The sequence below is a fragment of the Microcaecilia unicolor genome, chromosome 3 (genome assembly GCF_901765095.1).
Source record: "Microcaecilia unicolor chromosome 3, aMicUni1.1, whole genome shotgun sequence".
Taxonomy (NCBI): Eukaryota; Metazoa; Chordata; class Amphibia; order Gymnophiona; family Siphonopidae; genus Microcaecilia; species Microcaecilia unicolor.
The window spans coordinates 295,888,538-295,913,673 of record NC_044033.1 but is presented as its reverse complement, the minus strand read 5'-3'; the positions used below and the strand labels follow the sequence as shown (position 1 = coordinate 295,913,673).

General features: G+C 44.8%; 1 protein-coding gene across 1 annotated transcript in view; it reads right to left on the bottom strand.

Moving 5' to 3' along the window:
• The window catches only part of SPRYD3 (SPRY domain containing 3), a 175,184-nt gene that overhangs the window by 128,046 nt on the left and 22,002 nt on the right, over positions 1–25,136 (bottom strand). The window contains 5 exon segments of the mRNA XM_030198191.1: positions 684–872; positions 15,067–15,202; positions 15,475–15,599; positions 16,130–16,205; positions 16,696–16,842. Of these exon segments, the coding sequence (XP_030054051.1) occupies positions 684–872; positions 15,067–15,202; positions 15,475–15,599; positions 16,130–16,205; positions 16,696–16,823 (654 nt within the window). The 5' untranslated portion in view covers positions 16,824–16,842.

The window sequence follows — 25,136 nt, the reverse complement described above, 5'->3', positions numbered from 1 at the left end:
ATGATCCACACAATGACCCCTGAAGTATTTATAAACAGTAATCACATCGCCTCGGTTTCCACTTCAATGTATGCATCGTTAGCATGTTAGCTTTTTCTCACAAGGCAAAATTTCTTTCCCCTAATTAACTTATAGTTTCTCTTTTTTCCATTTTTTTCCTTTTACTGTATTTTCTTCCAGGCAAAATTATAGAACCCCCCCACACACAATCCAGGAGGTGGTAAAACTCTCCCCTCCCAACACCAGTTACAATGGTGCTCCCATTCAGAGCCCCATCGCCCACCCAAGATAAAACCCTTCAAAGTGCAAAATTGGCAAGAGACTCATATGGCCAGGCATGCAACTATGCTAGGAGGAAAAACTCAGAGCTTCTTCTGATGAAAGAGACAATTTATCAGTACTAAATAAATGAGAATACAAAGAAAGTAGCAGTCAAACTGCAACATTACAGCCACTTTAATGGTAATGAAGTATGCCAGACCATCATGCTAAACTTAAATATCCCTGAGCACCTGTCTAAAGGTATCCTGATCCTGAAGTGTTTCTTTTCTAATAAGCACAGCCTAAGTGCCTTGGTCACCTTTCTGACAATGGTAACAGTAGTGAAGGTTCAGTAACCTCGAATCTAAACACTGTTGGCTGTTTACAATTTTCTGTAGAAGAGCAGGACTAAGATTCCTCACCGTTCCAGAGACTTTGACATCATGGAGCCGGTCCCACTCGTCCTCGTAACTGTCCACCATCATGATGCTGTCATCCTCCTCATTGCCCAGCTCTGCATTCAGGTGTATTCGGACCTCTTCTCCAAGTGAGTGCATCCCCACAGCAGGGAACAGACCATCCGGTGATATGGGCATGATTGTAGAACCAACCTGATCGGCACATTGTTAGTTAAAGACAGAGCAATAGAAACCTTCCTCCCAACTGAATAAAACTGGTAGACACAGAACTTCTGGAGCAGTGTAGTTTTATGGCCACTTACTGAACAGCTGGTAGCCAATTTTATCTTTCTGAATACCTATAATTACTGCCACTGTATGTTATAAGCAGTACAGATACTCCCATTGACCTTAATGCAAATATGTAAGCAAGCATCAACAGGCAAGAAGAAAATAACTGTGAACCTATGTATATTTATTTTTAAATGTTTATATATCACCAATCTAACAGTTCTAGGTGTTTTATAAAATATTACATACATGCACATATACATAAAACAAACTATGTGAGTGTGTATTTTACATACAAAATATATATACATATATATAGATATATATATATATAGATATAGATATAGATACAGATACACACACACATATATATATGGCTTAATTTGTAGACAAAAAGGAAGTAGAACTGGGGATTGGGCAGGGCCAAGACCAGATGTGAGCTTACTCCTACACACACAAATACTTCATATGTGGATAAAAAGTTTTTTTAAAAGTGCTATTAAAAAATATCATGAACAGTAGTACAAATTTGCAACATCATCGACAAAATCTTGAACTAATCAGTATTTTTCTCAACATTTACACATTTGATACCATAGTGCTCTCCTCAGAAATTTTTGACAGCTGGGTGGCATTAAGGAGTACTACCCTGCAATGGCAAAAGTGTGCAAAAGGATGCAAGTGTCTACTTTGCTTCCTTTTGCCATATGCGGTCGGTGACTCAACTGTTTGGGGAGGCTAAAATGGGTGGGGCTAAAGAGTAGGTGGGGTTAAGGCAGGGCCAAGGTGCAGCTGAATGGAGTGTGATTGGGCAAGTTAAAATCCTTAGAGTAGGGAGTAGCCCTTAGATTGTAAACCCTCCAGGGACAGGAAAATACCTATTGTATCTGAATGTAACTTGCCTTGAGCTACTGCTGAGAAAGGCGTGATCTAAAATCAAATCCCGAAAACTAGTACCACACATATAATAAAGTGATATAGAACATTACAAATGTCACTTAGGACCAAAGAACAATTCTACAATACCATAATAGCACTAACTTCCAGGAGTCACACAACAAGGGCAGCAGTGTAAACAATGCAGTGGGCACTAGAACATCAATATTGGAAAACTAAACAAGCCGGATTAGAACAGATCAGTCCTACATAGACATTCAATGTTAAAAGAATACCTAGTCTTCTACACACAGAAAACATGGACAGACCCTCACCAGGTATAGAATAAGTAACCATGAACTAAAAATAGAAATATGTAGACAAAAATACAAATACTTATGGATTACAGCAATATAACTAGGCATACTTCAGCTGTATGTAAAGTATTTAAATTTTCTTCAACCCATATTCTTAAAAATTCACTAATATGATTTTAAGAACTTCTGAAATTAAACTGAACCCTGAAGAAACCAGACTCTACAATGCCAAATGTAAAGATAGCAGATGTAAATTTTAAAATACGACATATTCCAATCACATTACAAATTAACAAATAAAAACAAAAAAAATGGAATAAGCAATATCTTTTTATTGGACTAACGTAATACATTTTTCAATTAGCTTTTAGAGGCCAAAACCACCTTGCTCAGTTCAGGACAATATATTGCTGTTATGGTACACTGTTCTGACTCAACGAAGGAGGCTTCGACCTCCGAAAACTAGTAAAAACAAAATATACAGTATATTAGGTTAGTCCAATAAAATGGTATTATCTTATTTTGCATTTTTTTTGTTTTATGTTTATAAGAGTGGAATAGCATTACTACCACACTACTTTATCCTAAATTAAAAATAAATTTTTTCTACCTTTGTTGTCTGGCCATTTAATTTTTCTAATTGTGTTGGTCGCAGTTTCTGCATTCTGCTTTCCTCTTAACTCTCATGGAAGGGTTTCTTGTCCATTTGTCCTTTTCTCTCTTCTCTTGTCTTCTTCTTCACATCCTCCACTACATCCACCAACATTGATACTTTCCTCTCAGCTTCCTTCCATTTATTTTTATCCATTTTCAGTCATTCTTCAGTTTTCCTTTTTTTTAACTGAATCTACCTAGAGCTTTCCATCTTTTCCTCCCTTTATTTCCCAGTCTCATTAACTCTATCCTCTCCCCCTTCTATCCAGCATTTCCTCTTTCCCCCTTCCATCTAGCGTATCCCCCACTCTCCCTATTCATCCAGTGCCCTCCACTCTCCATTCCAACCAGTGTGTCCCCTCTCTCTCCCTTCTGAGTGACTCCCTTTCTCTGTCTCCCCCTTCCACCTAGCATGTCCCCTATCCTCCCATTCCATCTGGCATGTCCTCTTTGCCTCCCCTTTTCAACCAGCATGTCCCCTCTCTCTCCTCCATTCAGTTTCTCCCCTTCTTTATCTCTACTTATATCCATCTTCTTCCATCCAGTATCTCCCCTCTTTCCTCCATCCATTATCTCTCTTCCATCCAGAATGCCCCCCCTTCTCCCCCTTCATCCAGCATGTCCTCTTTGTCTCCCCCTTTCAGCCAGCATGTCCCCCCTCTCCCCTCCTTTCAGCTTCTCCCCTCTCTCACATCTTTCATCCAGTGTTTTCCCTCTTTCTTCCCTCCATCTTACATCTCCCACTCCCTCCCCCTTCCATTCAGCATTCTCTCTCTTTTCTCTCCTTCCATCCAGTCTCGCTGCTTGTATCAACATCTTTCCTCTTTCCCTTCACTTTCACTCTACCCGGAACCTAAGTGGCTGCTGCATTTCGGGACCAGCCGCATTGCCGCATTCTGCATAGGCGTGCCTTCCGATTCTGCAGTTCTCAGTCGCCGGGAGAGGAAATGACGTCAGGGAGGGGGAGAGGCTGGCAAAGTTGGCTCTGCGAGTATACAGGTTGATGTGACCCCGCGGCTCTCTTGTGTTTTGCTGGTACTTCTAAACCAGCAGCAGTGGCAGAGTTAGCAATGGGACGGGAGGAAGGTAGAAGTCATGGTCGGGGCTGGGGAGGCTTAGCCTCCCCAAGCCTCTTATACCGGGCGCCTATGCCTTTTGCCATTGCAAGGCAGAGTAGCTGGACTGGGACAGAGGAATGATTAAATTTCCAAAGACCTTCGGTCTGACACAGTATAGCAATTCTTATGAGTTAAATGTAAACATACTCTGTATCCACAACAAATCCAACCTCCCCCCAACAACAGGTAGGACATTACTCCTTGGAGGTCACCATACAAAAAAAATATTCTGATTCTCATGTCATCTGAGCAATAACAAGGTACACTATGAAATACAAAACCTGAAAAAAATTCCAACTCACCATACATGTAGCAAACCTGGCATACAACAGCAGCACTAATTCCTAAGATTCAAACAGCAAGAATCCTACCTATGAATAGGCACTATACAATATTACACTGCGCTGTACAACACCAATACGCCTACTACTAGTCAAAGAGAACAAGTGGGATTTCTATAGATCTCTACACAAACATACACTGCACCTCATTCACCGGCAAAACAGACAGACCCTCATCAAACAGAGATAAAAATTTGAAACAGAAACATGAAAACAAAATTGAACTGGTAACCCCAAGAAGTAAAAACTCAGCACTTAACAGTCAAAAAATAAAAACAATTTGTTTACTCTTGAACACAATACAAAGAGATCCGTGATGCACATTTCCCAAAACTAAAATATTCCGTTTCATAAATTCCCATTTTTCCTACCTTTGTCTGGACATTTCATTTTTACAATCATGTTGGTCCCAGTGAGTTTCTCACTTCTGATTTCATGTCTTGTCAACTTTTTCTATTTGTTCTTTCTCCTCGTTCCTCCTTCAGTTCCCTCACATCTGTCTCTGCCATATTTATCTTTCTTTTTTAGCTCTTTCCTCCCTTTCTGTCCATTCAAATTTCACCCTCTCTCACCCTACAGTCTTCAACTCCTTTTTACTTTCACATATTATCAGCTCTCTATCTCCTCCTTGCAGTCCCTAGCTCTCCCATTCTGATCTCACTCTTTCCCCATTCCCCTATTCCCTTCCATTACTCCCATTACCACAGTTTTACCCTCTGTGATCACCACTCTCCTCTCACTCATCTCCTTGACAACCCCTTATGACTTCATCATGCTTAGCAGTTCCCCATCCTTCATCATTGTAGCTCAGCATCTCGTCTCTCTCTCCTTTTCACCCCTTTTTCCCTCTCCTCCCCCAGCCTTTTTAGTCCATCTAACTCTTTAACCCTACTCCTGTAGCCAAGCATCTTCCTTCCTCCTCCCCAACATTTGTAGCTTAATCCTCTCCCCTCTTCATTCCCTACCCCAACAGTGCAGCTTCTTTTCTTTCTGGCCAACAACGTAGCTTCTCCCTTTTTCTCTCTCCTTCTCCTCATAGTCAGCATCCCTCTTCTCTATCCCTTTCTTCTCCTTCCCCTCATAGTCGGCATCTCCCCCCCACCCCACTACATCTCCCTCCCCATTCTTCTTCTTTTCCCAATAGTCAGCATCTCCTCACTCTTTCCCACTTCATATCTAGAATCCCACTGTCACTTCCCTCCCCTTGTCCCCATTATCCCCTCTTCTCCGTGTCCAAGATTTCTCCTCTCCCCTCCCCCCCCACCAGTGGTCCAATAGTTTTCCTTCTACCCCTCCCCTCCATTGGTCCAGCTTTTCTCCTTCTGCCTCCCCCTGCCACTCAACCACCATTGGGTCCACCTTTTACTACTACTACTACTACTACTTAACATTTCTAGAGCGCTACTAGGTTATACTCCTTTGATACCCCCCACCCAGCATTGGTCCAGCTTTTCTCCTTCTCCACCCTACCCACCAACCATCATTGGTCCAGCTTTCTCCTTGACCCCTTCCCCACCATTCATCCAGCTTTTCTCCTTTCCCCCTCCCCACCAATCGTCCAGCTTTTCTCCTTCTCCCTCCCTCCCTCCCACCATTGGTGCAGCTTTTCTCCTTCTTACTTCCCATCCTACCCACCATTGCTCCAGCTTTTCTCCTTTCCCCGATCCCTCACCCACTAATTGGTCCTGCATTTCTTCTCCTCCCCACCCCCAGTCCGTCTTCGCTCCCTTTTGCTCATTCTCTAATTCACGATGGCATCCTTCATCCCACACTCAAAATTGTCTTCTTGTTTTAGAGGTTGACAGCAGCAGGCAGCAATTCACAACATGCTGCTTATGCTGATATCAGAGCCTTCTATCTGACCTTTCCGCCTATGCAAAAACAGGAAGTTGCATCAGACAGAAAGCTCCAATGTCGGCATGAGCTGCATGTTGTGAATTGCTGCTCGCTACCGGCAACCCCTAAAACAAGATGACAGCTTTGAAAAAATATGGGGGGGGGGGGGGGAGAGGGAGGGATGCTATCATGCATGAGAGAAGGTACAAAAGGGAGAGAAAGCCCGACCCGATTGGGGGGGGGGGGGGGGGGAGGGGGAGGAAGTCAAAGGTGGTGACATCGAATCCTGCACCCAAAGACATGCCGGAACACTGGTCCACTCCATTCCAGCAAAATTAAGCCCTGTATATATGGTGTACATAGACATAGAAACAGATCTATATCTATATATTAGGGCCGTCTATTGATTAATCACATGATCCAAATGTGAAACCGTTGAAATAAATTAGCATGTATACATGGAGGTGTATTACCAAAGCACTTAGACTTGCAAAGTTCCCTATGAAACTTTGTAAGTCTAAATGCTCTCAAAATGAGCTCCTGTAACCTATGGAGCTTTGTAAGTCTAAGTGCTTTGAAAATGAGCCCCATAGTTTACTTTTTTTTTTTTTTTTAACTGGTCCTAAACATTCAACCAATAACTGATTCCATCTCCTCCCTTGGCTTCTCTCCCCTGGCACTATCTCCTCCCTTCCTTCCTTCCCTCCATCCATGATTACCATTTTTTCCTTCTCTTTTTTCTCTCTCCTCTTTTCTGTGGGCACCATCTCCCTTCTTTGATTCTTCCATCCCCTATTTCTAGCATCTGTCTCTACCCCCCCCCCCCCCCCCCCCCCCCCCCCCCGCCAAGGTCCCCATCTTTCTCGTTCTTTCTTTCTTTCTCGCTCTTTTTTTTTCTCTCTAGCACCCCATTACCCTACATCTCTTGCTCTTCTCTTTCTCCTACCATGGTCCCCTCCTCCCCCACATCTCTGACTCTATTCCTATTTCTCCCGCTGCTGCTGCCCCTCCACCTCGCATCTCTGGCTCTTCTCCTTGCCCCCGCTGTCGCCCCTTCTTTCCCCAAATCTCTCCTCTTTCTGCTTCCGCCCCTCCCCCGCATCACTTGCCCTTCACCTCTTTTCTCCCGCATCTCTGGCTCTTCTCTTTCTGCTGCTGCCCACTCTCCCCCCACCCGATTTAGTCTGTATCTTCCTCCTTTTTTCCTGCTGGCAGTGCAAACTCTTCTTACCTCTCCAGCAGCCCCCACTCCTCTGCAACTCCATCTCCCTGCTCCCCACAGACGCTGCAGTGAAAGCACACTGCTGTCTTGCCGATGTCGAAGTCTCTCTGTAACAAGAAGTTCTGCCTTCTCCAACAGTGCTTTCAGTGTAGTGGCCGTGAGAAGGAGAGGAGTGTGCCAGAGAAGAAAGAAGAGCAGGGTTGCAAGGGGTGGGGGGAGAGAGGTGTTTTAACTCGCGTTAAACATTTAACACACATTGAACACATTAATCGTGTTAAATATACAATCTCTATCTATCTATCTATATATATATATATATATATATATATATATATATATATATATATATATATATACACACACACACACATTAGGACCTAAGGCACTCTGTGTATGAGGATGAATGGATAAATAATCTTACCTGCTAATTTTCTTTCCTTTAGATCCACCAGACCAGTCCAGAACCCATGGAGTACCATATGCAGACTGAGGAAAAAAGAAAATAAAAAAAGGCCCTTGTGCTTTGCCCAATAAGAACACCATGCAACTTTAGATGTTCAGTATTTCAAATGGCAAAGCAATGGACCATTTGGTTTCCATTTCACTTAAGCTGTTTGTACTAATAATCGTCATATCATATTGCTGGTTAAAAAAAAAAAAACATTTGAAAAGCTAAACTGTTAGAAAAAAAACGATGTAGAATCTGAAAAGTTTGTTGACTGGAGTGAATGAGCAATACTGAAGTAAACTAAATGGTTTAATAACTGCAAATATATAAAGAAGACCCCTGAACTAGTCTGGAAGAAATAAAAGGAAAGAAAATAAGTAAGACTCATTTCTTTTTCCTTAGCGTCCTCACCAGACCAGTCCAGAACCTATAGGATGTATCAAAGCAGTTCCCAAAATGGGCAGGACTCCAAATCTTTGCCTGAATAATTTCAGTTCCAAACATAGTATACAGTTGTGCTCCTACCTGGAGCCAACAATGTTTTGTGAATGCAAGAAGAAATAACTATAGTCATCAGTCTGCAGCTGTGAGTTTCACTTGCAATGCCATCCATGAGGTAGAACTATTTCCAGTATAAAAGTTTTTCAAACCTTAAGACTTCACTTCCTTTTGAAATTATACATTTGCTACACAATGCTGAACTGCACTAGAACTCAAAAGGTCAGAAGTAAACTGAAATACTCTCTGAACTTGATGGAAAACTTAGCAAATGACAAAATGTCTCACTTAAGAAGTGTAGATCTCAACAGGAAACTAGCCTACCCTAGGAGAGATTGACCACACAGCCAAGAGATAGGAAAAAGTGTAGTACTCATCAAGCTACCACCTCCGAGCACTGGCTCAAAACAACCACTCAGTGAAAAAGGTGCAACCAATAAAATTCTTGAGAATGCTTTGGGAGCGGCTCCCCAAGCCCAAAGAGAATATGCGAATCAAATGAAAAGAAACATGTCAGCAAAAAAACAAGTAGGAAAGTTTTCCAAGTTGCAGATTGTTTAAAAAAAAAAAGGCCCAGCTACACAGTCGCTATTACTGATCAAGGTTTTAATTTTGAAGTAAATGAAGAACATTCTGGTTCTCCAGACAATTCTGGAAGCAGTTTCCTCACTCCTTGATTGGGAAGGATGTGTAGCATAGCATGCACAGCTGCAGCCAGAATGAGAGCATGATGGGCTGTAGGCAGACAGGCGGCTAGATATCCATCCCTGAAGGGATTGAAGCACCAAGGCATCCTTGTAGCCTCAAACTCAAGTTCTTAGACAGCCTGCTCTACTACTATTCTGAAAGGACAGCTGGCACGACTGCAAACCAGAAATGGTAGTAATAGCAATTCATTTAAATTTATGAGAATTGTGCCAAAGAATTGGTCTTTTCTCAAGAACTAAAAGGCTTGAGCTCCTCCAAGATATTTACTAGGGTTCTCAGATCTTCCTTAAAGAGCATTTTGCTTTCAGTGGAAGTGTACCAAGAAGAACGCTGAGAGAGGAAACTGCAGTTCCCTTTTCTATGCCATAAAAGAATGGCCAAAGCTATTAGTGGCCCATCTAGAGGGCGACAAACTGCTTTTTTAAGTTTTGACGGAAACTGCAGCCAAAACTTATCGCCTGGTTTTGGCAGACGCTGAAACCAAAAATGTGAATGTGAACCAATGAGGCTCACTGGGGATTGTCAGAGCTTACAGTCGGCAGTGGGTTTTTAAGCCTGTAAAACTATATAAATTATTTCTTGAAGTGTATTTCTCTAGTTTGGCCAGCAGGTGGTGTATATTTATGTTTAAAGATGTTCCTGAAAAATGACTGTTCCCTCTTTAGTTAACACAGATACGAGGTAACCTGCAATGTGACCAGCTATTTTTAAAACTTGTTGTTCTGGGCTCTAATTGTCCCAGGAGCTCAATTCATCTAGGAAATACTGGATTTTTCTCCAGTCTCAGCTTGGAAGTAGAGAGAGAAAGACCTCTTTACTGAGACCCTGCGAGCAGCTATGTTTCTTGTACTTCCCAGGCACTATTCAAGTAGTGACTAAATGTTTAGATAGTTTTATAATTGATCTATATTCAGTTACCTGTTATTATGAGCTGTTTTGGTTCCATCTGTTTTTATGGTCACTGTTCAATATTTTTATGACAATCATTTTTTAGTTTATTGACTCTGCTTGTCTGGACTAAGAATCCTGGTGGTTTGTGTGTTGGGTCTGTGAGTGCTTTCCAGGAACTGTGGGACCACTGGGAGTGTGGTCCTAGTAACCTAGAAATCACTGAGGAATAACTTGAGAGCAGGAGACTTGACCAGAGGCAGTTGGGACCCAGTTGGTGGGAGGAGGGTGCAAGTGTAGAGCACAAGTGGCAGGTGCAGGCAGACCTGAGCTGTGCTAGGGATAGACCCTCTAAGTGGTCGCAGGGTTGCCCTAGGCTGGTGGCTAGGCGTTTCGTGACAGCAGCCCTCTGCTAAACCCACAGATTATTACCCTCCAGTCCCAGGAAATGCAAGCATAGGCTGACAACCAAAAGAGCCATTTTAACAAGGCCTTCAACAAGTCTGGCACATTTATATTCCTAAATTAATGCAGAAGTAGTTAAATATCCTCCAAGACAGGAACTTTGTGAGAATACGTTAAAGAAAAAAAAAAATAAAGAGATTGAATTAGCTGCTTTTTATGCTCACCCACACAAACTGTGCACCAGTTACAAATGTTTCCTGTTTAGTATTTAGTTATAAAACTGACTAAGAATAAGCATGATATAGATTCTTACTAAAATAAAGTAAAGGAGTCCAAACACTGATCTACACTGCTGACATTATACCCAGTCTGATGCACAATCCAGAATAAAAAAAAGCCCATTGATGTTTCTGAATGTGAGGACTCTATGCTCTGAAAAATTACAATCAAGAGCCATACATTTCTCAAATTTTCTAATATATAAACTTCATTTTCATTATAATATCACTAGTAAAACATGCCCATTTCTCACACAAATAAGACGGGTGCTGGTAAGGTTATCCTCCGAGTTACAGCTTGGCCCCCTCCTTCCCCCCCTCTCATCTGAGTTCCAAGCCCCCCTCCCTCTCCTCTGAGTTCCAGGCTCCCCTCTCCTTCGAGTTCCAGGCCTCCCTCTGTCTCCTCCGAATTCCAGGCCCCCTCCCTCCCTATCCTCCGAGTTCCAGGCCCCCCTCTCCTCCTCCTTTTACCTCTCCTCCCCCTCTCCGAGTTCCAGGCCCCCCCTCTCCTCAGAGTTCCAGGCCCCCTCCCTCCTAGTTCCTGGCCCTTCCGGAAACAGGAAATGAGGGCGGGACCAGAGGCAGAGCTGAGACAGAAGGGAAGGCAGGCTGAAGTGCCATGCCTGCTCGCCTTTCACTGCTGCCGCCGGACCCTGAGATAAGAACTTTTAAATTCTGGGCGGCACGCAGGAAGGCGAGGGGCAGGCGGAGGACTGGGAGAAGAGGGCGGGCAACGCAGGTCGGACTTGCACTCGGAGGGGAGAGAGAGAGAGGGAGGGAGGCGCGGGGTCTGGAACTCGGAGAGGGGGGCAAAAGACGCGAAAAACCGAAGGCTCTTTCACTGGGCTGTGGAGGGAGACCGACAAGCAGCCACCCTCTACCACGGAAGGAAGGAGAAAGAACTGATCGGGGCTCTCGCGCGACGGGTGGGAAGGCGGTGTCACCCCCCCCCCCCTCCCCCCCATGCTCGAAGGCTCTAGCAAACTTTCTGTTGCTATGGAAGATTTCGTTCCTGGGGCCACCGTGGACGCCAAACCCAGTCGTGAGAACAAGCAGCCTGCTTGTCCTCGGAGAAGACCCCAGAGCACAGGAATTAACCAAAGGAAGCTCTACACTCCATAAGGACTGGCCCTTCACTAGTCTCACTCTTATGGACACCAGGTGCATATTCTCCTGTGGTAGAGATCCAACTCTAGGCACTAGAGACTATGTGGACTGCATCTCTTGACCAAGAAAACATCCAGTGGAGCTCAGGACTAGAGTTGGAAGAGGAAAGGGAGCACCATTATTTTCTGAGCTCCCTCAGAGAATTAAATGAAAGGACTTGAGAAGGTCCTCCAAGAATAAAGCCCTGCTCCCAGGTATTTCAATCAGACTACTAACAATGAGAGACCCTTTCCACTGATAGGACCTTCCTTTAACAGTTAGCAATGAAGGCACACAGCTGGTCTGCTCTGGTAAAGATTCAGAGATCTGAAGTTATTTGGCTGCCCAAGATGGCCACTCTTCCCACAACCTGTCACTCCCCCTCCCCCCCCCCCACCCCCGGTAAGTTGGGCCTAGCTTGTTTTGCAGTCAGCACTCAAATAGATGTTACTAGGACCAAAAGACCTACTGACAACGCTAAGTGCGAGCCACAGAGGACTCTCTCCAAAATACACCCCAAAGATCTCCTCTGGCGGGCAGCAGTGTTACTACAAGAGCTCGTGAATGTGGTCTAAATGTTGTTCAGGATGCTGCATCTACCGGTAAAGGAAGGCAACTACAAACCCATGCTCGTTAGGGCCAGCTGTATGAAAAGAAGCCCCCTGCTGCTCATGGTGCTGGTGACAGAAGACCTTACCTATAACCACACACCAAAAAACACAGATTTCTTCAAGGCTCTCATCTTGCCTTTAGATTTAAATGTTAGAGACTCTGGCTGAAGGAAAAGAAACTAGCTTGGAGTAGGGGGAAATGACATCACACTCATCAGAGTTTTCCCCTTCCCCAAGGCCCGCCCCTTGTAACATGCTCCAAAAATCCTCTCAAAGACATAGCCAGAGCTGGTAGGAAACACCACTGCTTCAGTCTATCGCTCCCACTGCCAGTCTGAACACACGGCATCTAACTCAAGTGCCATCAGGACTAGCTGAAAAAAGAATGTACCTCGTCACAATACGGATGCGCACACTCACCTGTATCAATTAATCACTAGTGTAGCCTAGAATAAACATTGCAGAGTTCTTCTGATGACTTGAGGTGAGGAAGCTACTTCCCATCTAATTATTTAAACTCCTTTCAGGGGAAGGAAGAAAGCAGTAGTGAACAGAGAGAGGGAGGAAAGAAAAGAACTTGGACTCCTCAGAGTATCATCCCTGCTCCAGATCAAATTAATTTGCTAATGTCCATTGTTTTGGAACTTAAAATCTCGAGTGAGGTATCCCTTTGCTCAACTGATGCCCAGCTGCTTCAATAACCAGTCTAGAAACTGCAGTGTCTGTTACCATCCACTGAAGACAGAAATATACTGACCATCTAAGACTGCATGATGACTTTACTGGACAAAGCAAGCAGGACTATTTTTTTCCCTCTGTCTCTGTCCACTAGTTGAAGGTCACATCCAACAGGTTCTGGACTGGTCTGTAGAGGATGCTAAGAACGAATGACTCAGCATTATGCCAGGGCTTCCCAAACCTATCCTGGTAACTCTAGTGTCAGCTGATTTTCAGGATATTCACAATGAATATGAATGAGAAACACTTGCTCATCTTGGGGTTTCCAATGTAGTCAATTTTATTTCATGTTTAATATTCATTGCAGAATCATCAGGACAGGTTTGGGAAGCCTTGTAATATACATCTTCAGAGGATGCTGCATGCCATTCTGAACAGCAGAGATCAGTATCCAATGCAGGAGCTGAGCTAGGAGAATGCCAATAAACACCAGGCTATGAAGCACTAAGATTTGAGGAGTGAGGGTCAAAATTCAAAAAATAAATATAAAATCACCCCATCACCCCACTATAAATCAGTAATACAGATATATTTAGCAGAACTAACCAAGTCAACGGAGGAAAAAGCCTCGGAAGTATAATGGAGCACTCTCATATGCTTCCCAAATTCAGTCAATATCCACGCTGCCTGCTTTTATCGAATCCAATCTAAGGGCTACTTACCGTAGAGGCCACAACTTGAAAGAACAACTTTGCCCTTCTCAGGTGAAATCTTCAAGAGTAAAGGATTTTGTGACTGGCAGTCATTCTCCTTGTAATCACTGCTCTATATGCAATATTACTCTAGTTATATCCAGTTTTACCAATCTCGTGAATAGCAAGGTCTATCGATTAAGATACCGCACTGATTGTGAATTTAGTTGTGTAGTATACTGTGTTATTTGAACAGGTGTTAAAAAAAAATCTATATGGGCCAGACTTCCCATCAACTAAAAATATGCATTATGGAACATTGCAGCGCTCTGTGAGGTTATCAAAACCAAGGCGCTCATTGCTTAGAATGTGAGCACAAGTTTGATAACTTGCACTGCTTTGCATTTGATTCCATTGATGTGGCCATGAGAGGTGATCATCGTCATTTGCTTCAGTCAATCAGTCTCAATAGAGAGACTGGTTTTATTTTTATTATTTATTCCAATTTTTTTTCTATTAATTGTTAAGCGTTTAGAACAATTGAGTCTGACATCAGTTCTGTGATTTATTTATTTATATAACACCAAGCAGCCTTTTTTTTGCAGGCTTAGCAGGATGCTAAATGTGTAGAGCAGCACTCCGCGTGAGTATTTTTTGTAACTATACTGTTTCAATTTTTGAAAATTTTATATTTATCATGTTGCTACTTTGATCTTAGATGGGTCCAAGATTTGCTATGGAGCATAGGGGCTGCCCGTGAAACAAGGCCCTTGTCAGCAGAGGGGACCACTGGAGTTTGACATGATTGAATGAAACCTATTTGAAGTTCTGCATAAAATCGCTGCTACTTTGTGCAGATAAGTTCTGAAAGTTTTTTTGAGCCCATTTTGAACATTTGATGCTTTTGATATTTTGCACATGTTTGGATTTGATATAATGCTCAAGGTAATACAAAACAGTCACAGAGGTTTTAATGCCAGTGACTGAATTTGGGAAGCACATGAGAGTGCTCCATTATACTTCTGAGGCTTTTTCCTCTGTTGACTTAGTTCTGCCAAATATATCTGTATTATTACTGATTTTATAGTGGGGTGATTTCTATTTACATTTATCTTATGAAGCACTAAGACCATATTCCAAATCCTGAAACCTTCCCTCCCCAGCCACTACTTAAGTTTAGTGATGCTTACTTCTTTCATCAGCTCTCAACCTACGAAAACCATCATGTAGAAGGGGCTAAGGGAAGATGAAAAGGGAACAATCTGGCAGCTGTGCAGGATGAGGAAGGTGCTGGAGGGAACAACTGAAAGGTGGAAAAATCCCTGTATAAAAACTAGATTGTTAAGCAGTATCTTACAGCATAAACCAAACAACCCATGCTTGCAGTTCCATTTCCTCACCCTCTTTCCGTTTTTCGTGAAGAATATCTGAGCTGTCTGGACTTCAAAGGACACTGGCTCAATACCACATCCTATCCGGTCACCCGAGCTGCATTTTGATCCAAATTGTCGTCCCTTGGCTCGCCCGTTGTACAGCCTGTTACCACCGGAAACAGAAGGAGTATAATCTTTAAGGGCCTACTAGTATTGAAGCCAGAGTAAAAGCAGCCTCATTGGCAACAGTGCCAGAGGCCTGCTAATGATGTGAGCAAAGAACTCAAGGCAAGGGCAAAACATAGACTTAAGACTTCTAGGTAAATAAAGTATGGACTGACCCACCCTTTACAACCATCTTGGCCCCACCTTCCTCCACTCCTTTCAGTGTATGTCAGTACCACAGAAAACGGGAGAAACCAGCATCCAACTTACTTCCCATCATCTGCATGGTATGCAACAGAATCTGGTAGCCACCCTGGCTGATGGTCCAGGCTGTAGTACTGGGGCACCAGGCCGACTGCAATAGTTCCCCTCACACCACTATCTACTATGGATACCTAAGTTGTTCAGAAAAAAAGGCAAAGTTAGGAGAAAGCAACCTATAACTACAAGCTAGAAAAGCACAGGCGAGCTCAAATCTGAGGAAGACCTGCTCTGTGAAAGAAGGCTGGCTACTCTCCCAAATGCAATGAGTAGTTTGTACATATACCCTTATATCGATTAACTCAAAAGAGGAGACAGGAAAAGGGTGGTAACAGGGAAAGCTATTGAGAAGTGTCAGATGCTTTTGTTCAAACAAAACAAAAAAAAAAAAACAAACAAGGGGGCAGAAGGGAATGTTTCTACAGAATCTCTTTACACACATATCCCACTACATGCAACATACATATGAACTTCTCACCAATCATTAAAGGAAAGTACTTGACAGGGAAAACCAACATCTACACACATACTACAAAACGAGAGACTAAACAAAAGACAAATGAAACTCATATATAAACAATACAGTTCTGAACAGCATAGCTTCATATACACTCAGCCTTTTGCAAACAGTAACTCATCAGCAAAAAAGCTAAAAATGAGTTACCTCAAAGTAACTGTTGTCCTTGCTTAAAGGTCGAGGGGCAACATAACAGCCAACTTCCCCAGAGTTACCATGATAGCTACAGAAAGAGAAAGCAAGTTACAAACATGGGTGCACGCTTCACAGATAATAATGATATGGGGAAGGACACCGACACCATCCCAAAATATATATATGAATATAAAGAGCAGTGCTGCTGAAACTGCACAGCAAAACTAGAAGACATGCCACCACATTACTGGAGGCAATGTTCCCCAATGCTAATACTAGAAGGGTGTATCAAGGGAGGGGCTGCTGGAGGCACTGTCCTCCAGTGTTGTGGGAGGCATTGTACAGCTGGAGGTACTGTCCTCTCCAATGCTGATGCTGCAGGGGAGGCAGTGTATTATTGAATGGGCCTTCTTTCCAGTGCTGACACTGCAACAGAGGACAGCAGGCAGCCGGAGGTGTCCCTTAGTGTGAATGTTGTAGGGCAGTAGTACTAGATGATGAAGTTATTGTATTTTCCTTTAACACAATGTTATGCTCCCTCCCTTGTTGACTTGTTTCCAACACCTAATTCGAATTACCTTAGAGTATCGCCATCCACCATAATGTGTTTGGATCTTTCTTGGTAACGCACTGCTCGCACCTCCCGGATTTCTCGGATCCTCCTTCTCCAGTTCAGGAACCTGTAGTGCAAATTTAAGTCGTCCATAGTGTTTGCGCTAGTCAGTCTATGCAGAATGAAAAGATAAAGAGCCATGAGAACAACCACAAAGGTAAGAGCAGTATACTATCACCACAGGCAGGAATTAAGACTACCTTTCTTCAGCTTATGAGCCATCTTAAAGACCGTAGGGACTACTATCTAATCCCCCAGGTCATAGCCTATACCTAAAGCCAGCTGAATTATTTTAATCATGATCTATAATTGCACAGATTGAGTAAAATTGGGACTTTGGGTTCTCTTTTGGGAAGGTTTAAGGATTTTTTACATAACCACTGTTATTGTGTCTGGAAAGATGGTACATTTTCTCAAAGCTGGTGTGTGTCCTGCTGCATTCCTCAAGGCTCTTATCTATCGCCTATACTATTCAATTTGTTTACGAGTTCTCTAGGAACGATTCCACTGGTTGACAGTGAAAGACTATTTCTTTTATGTGGATGATATATTAATGCTGGTTAGAGGATACTTTTCATAAAATCTCTTGTTGTATGGATGGATGGATGTAGTAACAGCAGTTAGCGTATCTGGGTTTAAAAAAAATTAGCATGGATTTAGGGGAGACGAGAAATTCTGGACACGGATGGAGGGGAGAGAGTTGAAATGCTGGGCATGGATGGAGGGGTGGGAAGAGAGAGGAAGTGAGATGAATATGGATGGAGGAGAAGGAAGAGAGAGGAACATGGATGAAAGAGAGGGAAGTGAGATGAACATGGATGGAGGAGAGAGAAGAGAGAGGAAGTGAGATGAACATGGATGGAGGGGAGGAGAGAGAAGAAACGCTGGACATGGATGGATGAGAGGAAGGACAGGAGATGCATATGGATGGAGGGGAGGGAAGAATAGGAAGGAGATGCATACTGACGGAGATGAGGGAAAGGGAAAAGAGTAGAAAAACTGCACATAGATGGAGAAAACAGGCAAAACTGGATCCACTCTATACCTCCTCCAGTCAAGTCTGCGGAGGACCCAGCTTTTACCTAAGGATTTAGAGCAAAAAATGAAGAAGAAAGGAGGAAAGTAAAGAAATAAATGGAAAGGAAGCCCTGGAAACTGAGTTAAGGGAACAGATAGCAGCAGAATCACCGACATGATCAGAAAAACAAAGTCACCAGACAACAAAAGTAGAAAAAATAATTTTATTTTAATTTTAGTGTTTGGAATATGTGCAATTTGAGAATTTACATCTGCTATCTTATTTTGCACTGGGTATACTGGAGCTGTAACATCTTACAGAATTTATAATGAAAAAATTAAAGTTATTTTTTTCTCCTATACTGGTATAATATTTTCAATGATGCCTGTTTATATGCGCCATGGTTGGTATAAGGGGTGTGGTTAACATGGGTGTGGCTATCATAGGGGCAGAGCCTTAGGTGGTAGCCCCACCCATAGTGAGTACCAGTACCTTCTTTCCTACAAAAAAAGCACTGGGTACATGTGACCTGGCTTGGCCACTGTTGGAAACAAGATACTGGGCTACATGGACCATTTGTCTGACCCAGTATGGCTACTTTTATGTTCTTAAGAATATATGGGTATTCTATTGTTCAGCACATGTTAATCATTAATGCACGATAAAAACGCAACTGCAGCTTAGTAAAAGACCCCTTCAGTTAATTGAAGATTCACCACAAATTCCATCAACTTGGTTAAAAAAGATATACTAGAAACAGGTCTATAATTAGCTACCCGAGATGAATCAGCACCAGTAGATTTAGGAATTGGAGTTAATGCAATATTTTCCACGGATAAGGACAACCAGCCCTGATGCAGATAAGTTCACCTAAGTCACTAACCAGTTTAAAAAGCTTAGTGGGGGGGGGGGGGTTGTTAGGGGGGGTTTTGTAACAGAAACAAGGGACAGAGGGGCAGATGCACTAAAGCTAAGTGAGCCTTTAATGACTCTCCAACGAGGAAAATTTGATCCGTTGCATGCATCAAAGGGCTTTTACCGAGGAAGCCAGCAGCTAACGAAAACGGAATGGAGATGAGCAATTAGTGTGAAAACCCCATTGAAACGACATGCACTAACCTTTTCCGATTGCCTTTACGCAGGAAAAAGGCAGGAAATCTAACGAGAGGTCTGGACCTCTCGTTAGGACAGCTCTGTGCCAGGAAAAAGTGTAAAGTTAAAAAACAAACAAACTTTGAGCCAATCCCAGCGCATTAGCAGAGCTAAAAGCGCTGTGATTGGTCCAAAGGACGTCAGAAAAACATAAATAAATAAAAATTAAAAAAAAGGGTCGGGAGGGGGCAAGGGCGCTCATCAGGAGCGTCCTGTACGGATGGCCTTGCCCCCCCCCCCTCGCTGCTCCCCACTTTCCGCCGCTCCCCCCACCCCGAAAAAGCAAAATTCGAGCAGCCCCTGCCCCCGCCCTTCCTCACTACTCTCTCACCTCAGCTCCGCCTCCCAACATCCTCCGTCCTGTGCCCCGCCCCCTTTTGGGGTCGTCGCCGCCATTCCCCTCCTCCATCGGGCCCCCTCCCTCTTACCGGGCCCGTGCAGCACCTCTCTCCTCTGTCCGAAGGCGCTGCACGGGCAAGAAGAAAGCCTGATGCCTGCCTTCGCCCAGCTTCGATGGCGCGTCTTTCTCCTGCTGGGCCCGCCCCTGTCTGACGTCGGTTACCTACGTAGGTTACTGACGTCAGACAGGGGCGGGCCCAGCAGGAGAAAGACGCGCCATCGAAGCTGGGCGAAGGCAGGCATCAGCTGTCTTCTTGCCCGTGCAGCGCCTTCGGACAGAGGAGCGAGGCACTGCACGGGCCCGGTAAGAGGGAGGGGGGCCCGATGGAGGAGGGGAATGGCGGCGACGACCCCAAAAGGGGGCGGGGCACAGGACGGAGGATGTCGGGGAGGCGGAGCTGAGGTGAGAGAGTAGTGAGGAAGGGAGGGGGGCAGGGGCTGCTCGAATTTTGCTTTTTCGGGGTGGGGGGAGCGGCGGAAAGTGGGGAGCAGGGCTGCTTGAATTTTGCTTTTTCAGGGTGGGGGGAGCGGCGGAAAGTGGGGAGCAGCGGGGGGGGGGGGGGGGCAAGGCCGTCCATACAGGACGCTCCTGATGAGCGCCCTTGCCCCCTCCCGACCCTTTTTTTTTTATTATTTTTTTTATTTGGGAGCCATGTGCTTGTGATTTGACTGTGTTTTGACTGTTTGTGGCATGCACAGAGCAGCTAACCTAACGCTTGGCTGCTCTGCGCATGATTTGGGGGCCGATTAACGATGTGTATTGTGATTCTTTGATACATTGTACGTTTCTATACCGATCTGAGCATGTGTGACTTTTTTTTTTTGTGCATTCTTCGTTTTTTAAAAATCGTTAGGGCCTTTAACGATTTTGATTTTTTTACGTTTGCTTGATGCATCTACCCCAGAGTTCCAAAGAACATAGAGATTGTGAGAGACTTTTAACAATAGGTGTAATCTCCTGAACACATGTAGGTTTAAATGAGGACCATTCTTTATCTGCTGGTATCCCATATGAACTATCATCCAGTGCCTGCATCTCACTAATAGAACAAACATTAGGATCAAAGGACTGATGAGTCTTGTTTACCTTTGATAAAAAAAATATATAGCCAGTTCCTCTACAGAAGGCTGACAAGACATTTTCAAAAGTTTGAGAATTTGGAATATATTATTAATAATTAGGATACCTGATCCCCACAAGTTCAGAATAATATGTTTGTTTGGTTGAATTTACCCGATATTTATAGTTTATAAAAAGTTATTCTCCATCTCTCTGTATCATCAATATTCTAAGATTTACCCCAACTGCATTCAAGTTGAAGACATTTACGTTTCAAAGCTAAAAGATTATCTGTAAACCAAGGTACATTAATCTTTCTAAAAGAGCACCTAAGTTTCATTGGAGCTAAGTCATCAAGGGTTGTCAAAATTACTCTATTCCACGTCTCTAAAGATTTTTCAGAGTCAGTCTCAGTATTTAAATGTGGGGTCACTGACTCCCAAAACATGACCTCATCAATTTTCCCTCTGGTATATCTAGTTTGTTCCTCTTTAATAGATGGCAAAAAATTATAATTTAAAGTAAAATTGCAACAATATTAATCCTGCACAACAGTGGCGTAGCCAAACAGCCAATTTTGGGTGGGCCTGAACCCAAAGTGGGTGGGCACAAAATTCTCTCTCAAACCCCTCCCCCAGCATTTCCCAACTCAAAAGATAAATACTTTAGCTGATGAAGATCCCCAAGCTCTGTCACCTGAAAACTTCCACCAAAGATGGCCAGAATTTACTTTTACCAAGCTTGGTCGGAAGCAGCAACTCCTTGAGCCACCAATAGCGGCACCCAGGGGCGTATCTGCTATGGGGCCACAGGGGCCTGGTCCCCGCAGATTTGCCCCTGGACCCCCTTACCAATGACGCTCTCAACCCCCTTCCTCCTGCCGTCACTCCGCTGTTGCACCTCACCTCCCTTTGCTGGCGGGGGACCCCAACCCCCGCCAGCCGAAATCTCCGTCCTTCCTTCCTTCCTTTGTTTGAGATTGGTGGTTTCTGACGTCCTGCACGCACGCACGTACAACGTGCAGCGTGCAGGACGTCAGAAACCACCAAACCCAAACGAAGGAAGGAAGGAAGGACGGAGACTTCGGCTGGCGGGGGTTGGGGTCCTCCGCCAGCAAAGGGAAGTGAGGCATGATGGCAGAGTGACGGAAGGAAGGACGGAGACTTCGGCTGGCGGGCCAGCCCCCGCCAGCAAAGGGAGGTGAAGCGCGACGGCGGGAGGAGGGGGGGTTTAAAGTAGTCGGGCGGGGGGGGAGTGGTGGCGTCGTCGTCTTCGTCTTCAGCGGGGGGGGGGGGGGTCAGTGCCGCCGGGGGGGGGGGGGGGCTAAAATGTGCCCCCTCTCCTCGGCTCTGGCCCCCCCTACCATTGAAGTTCAGATACGCCCCTGGCGGCACCCCATGCTTGCTTAGTTGTCAGTGGCTCAAGGATGCTGCCCCCATCTGCCAAGCTCAGCAGAAGGGATTTCTGGCCACCTTCAGTGGAGGTCCTCAGCTAGCAGGGCTTGGGGATCTCCATCAGCTACAGCAAGGGTCAGGGCTGCTGTTAGCCATGCTGTGGCCCAGGGCAGAAAATAAAGAAACCCTCTCCTCTTTAATCTCCCCATCTGCCATTACAGTCTCACACTGACAGACCATCACCAAATACAGAACAAGAGATTACAAATTAGAAATAAAAATATGTAGACAAAAATTGAACTGAGAACCTCAACATTTAGTGCAACATTTAGTGCGACGATCGAAGAAAAGAATGCAGGGACCGAAGCAGGGTAGCATGCAGGGACCGAGGAAGCGCCGGCGGGGAGGACAAGCATTTCCGTTGCAGGCAAAGCTCTTGACGGCCGGAGAAGTGAGCGACATGCGAGGGATGTTGGGTGGGCCTGGAGGGAAAGTGGGTGGGCCTAGGCCCGTCCAGGCCCACCCGTAGCTACGCCCCTGCTGCACAATTGCTGATTACCAAATCTAAAGTTTGACATTTTTCATAAGTAGGAAGACAACTTAAAAAATGCCCTCGGTATGGGCCCTAGAGTAACGGATTGGGTTAAAAATTGGTTGAATGGTAGAAGACAGGGTAGTGGTAAATGGAGCTTGCTCTGAAGAAAAGGATGTCGTCAGTGGAGTTCCGCAGGGATCGGTCCTAAGAACGGCTCTTTTTAACATCTTTGTGAGTGAGATTGCGGAAGGGCTGTCTGGTAAGGTCTGTCTCTTTGCGGATGATACTAAACTCTGGAACAGGATGGATACCCTGGAGGGTGTGAATGACATGAGGAAGGACCTAGCGACCTGCTGGTAGGCGGATACAACCCATCAGTTAATGGATTCGTCTGCTGTGACTAAAGGAAAGAAAATTACCAGGGTAAGAACCTAATTTTCCCTTTGTGCCCGCATTCTAGTGTCTAACTTCTTTAGCCACTGCTTCCAAATTTCCCCAGCCATCCATGAATTTGCGTTAGCCTCGTATGACACAGGAAGTCGCTTAACATTCTTGAAGCAACGGGGCTGTTTGCTCTTTCCACTGATGAGGTGTTCCAACTTCTCACTCCCATCTATATTGCAGCAAAGGAGGATCGTCAGTCGGTCCTTTAACGTTTTACTTCCTGTAGTTTCGACTTGTTTGAATGCAAGTGTTCCATCAGGAATCGCTCGCCAGTTGTCACGTCTGTGGTCGTGACCACTCTCAGACTTACCCTATTTCTGGGAATCAGTGTCTGTGCTGGTTTCTGTCTACTTCTGAGTTGGCTCTGTTTCTGTCTCTGGGTGCTAGCCACTTCCAGCATGGCGCTGATTGCCTCAGTATACTGCACCTATGTGGGTTTAACCTCTCTGTGCTTCAGTATACTGTTCCTGAGTTAGCTCTATCTCTGTCTCTGTGGGCTGGCTGCTCTAATGGCTTCACTACTCTACACTTGTGTGTATTGGGCCTCTCTGTACTTCAGTGGGCTGTTCCTGAGGTAGCTCTGTCTCAGGCTGGGTGGGCTGGCTGCTTCCAGCCTGACACTAATTACCTCATTAGGCTACACCTGTGTGGGTTAGGTCTCTCTGGGCTTCTGTATGCTCCTTGCCTGTGGCCTGAAGGGGTGACCTCATCTGTCAGGGCCTTCTTAAGGAACTGGTGTTCTGGTCTTCAGTGCCTTTGCATTGCCAATGCCTACACAGTGCCTTAGGTCCCAAGGTTAGTGTGCTGTTTGCACAGTTAGCTTTCCTTGTCTTTTCTTGTGGGCTTCCATCCCTTCTGCTTTGCTAGTTACTATCACCTGTGGGCCTTGCCTTCTGGCTCAGGGTATTATTGCTCGTAGGCTTTCTGCCTAGTCTATTACTTACCTGTGGGCTTCTTGCTTTCCTGCTCTGGGTATTATTGCTCTTTGGGCTTTCAGTCCTTCTGTGTCTATTGTTCTGTGGGCTTCCAGCCCTTCTGTGCCCATTGCTCTGAGGGCCTCCAGTCTATCTGTGTATATCCCTTTTATCTGTGGGCTTCCAGGCCTTCTGGCTGTATTACTGCGGCCTGGGGGGTTTCCAGCCTTTCTGTGGGCTTCTAGCCTTTCTGGGTGTATCTCTCTGACCTGTAGGCTTTCAGCCTTTCTGTGTATATTATTCTCTGTGGGCTTTCTAGCCTTTCTGTTATCCCTGTGCAGTGGCTCTGCTCCCTGTCTGAGGTTGGGTAGCGGCTGATGCTGCAGCCTTTTCTCTCCTTTCTATCTGTTAGCTACTGTAGCTTCAGTCTAACCCTTCCTCTGGCAAGTGTATCTGTCATTCCCATTCCCTTGAGCTTAGCTTGTTTGTAGCTCCTGTATCCTGCTTCTCAAGCCTGAACCCTGCTGTAGGACGTTGTTCCTGGATTCCCTGTTGCTTGCCTCTTCAGCTCCAGCCCAGCCACTCCAGTCCTGTCTACTTCAGCCCGTCTTAGGGTTGCCTGTCTCCTGTTGGGTGGTTTTGCCTGCTGCTGCCACCTCCGTGACAGCGGCCCAAGGGCTCACATTTCCCCGAGAGACCTGACACCAGTAGAGACAGTTTTCGTCAGAATTGAAAATGTCACGAGTTGCAAACTCGTTTAAGATGGTAGGAAGAACTGAAACAACCCGATTTTCAGCACCAAAGTCATCAGCGTCTTGCTTTTCACCATGCTGTTTCTTGAATTTTACGTTGTTCCTCTCCTTCCATCTTTCCAACCATCCAACAGTGGCTTTGAATTCAGTTAGTCCAAGTCTTTCAGCTATCTGATTAGCTTTCTTCATAAGCAGTGGACCACTGACAGGAAACTGTCTGTTCCTGACTTGAGAGAACCACCGAAGAAGAGCATCTTCTACATCCTCAGCTTTTACCGCCCATTTACGTTTCCTGTGTGGATTTGTATTGTTTTGCCAGTCTTCCAGAAGCTGATCTTTCTGCTTCAAGATACGTGAAATTTGACTGGGATTGACACCATATTCCTTAGCAATAGATGCTTGACTTTGTTTTCTAATTTTTTAAGAACTTCTATTCGTTCAGCCAGTGTTAAAGTCTTACAGTTGCGCGACGACGACTCCAGTGTACACTCTAACAACATTTTCACTTATTCTGCCTGTGGCAGTTAACCAGCGAGATTTCAAATTTATCGCCCCTTTGTTACACGCCAATCGGCTTCCATATTCCGTGCGTGCGCTTATGCGGAGTCTTTCCTGCAGAGGAGCGGTCTTAAACCATGCATATAAGCGAATCTTGCACTTATCACTGGTGCGCTAAACTGAAGTTTGTCCCCATAGAAACTGATGGCGCCAAAAACAGGACCGAAGTACGGCATGCAG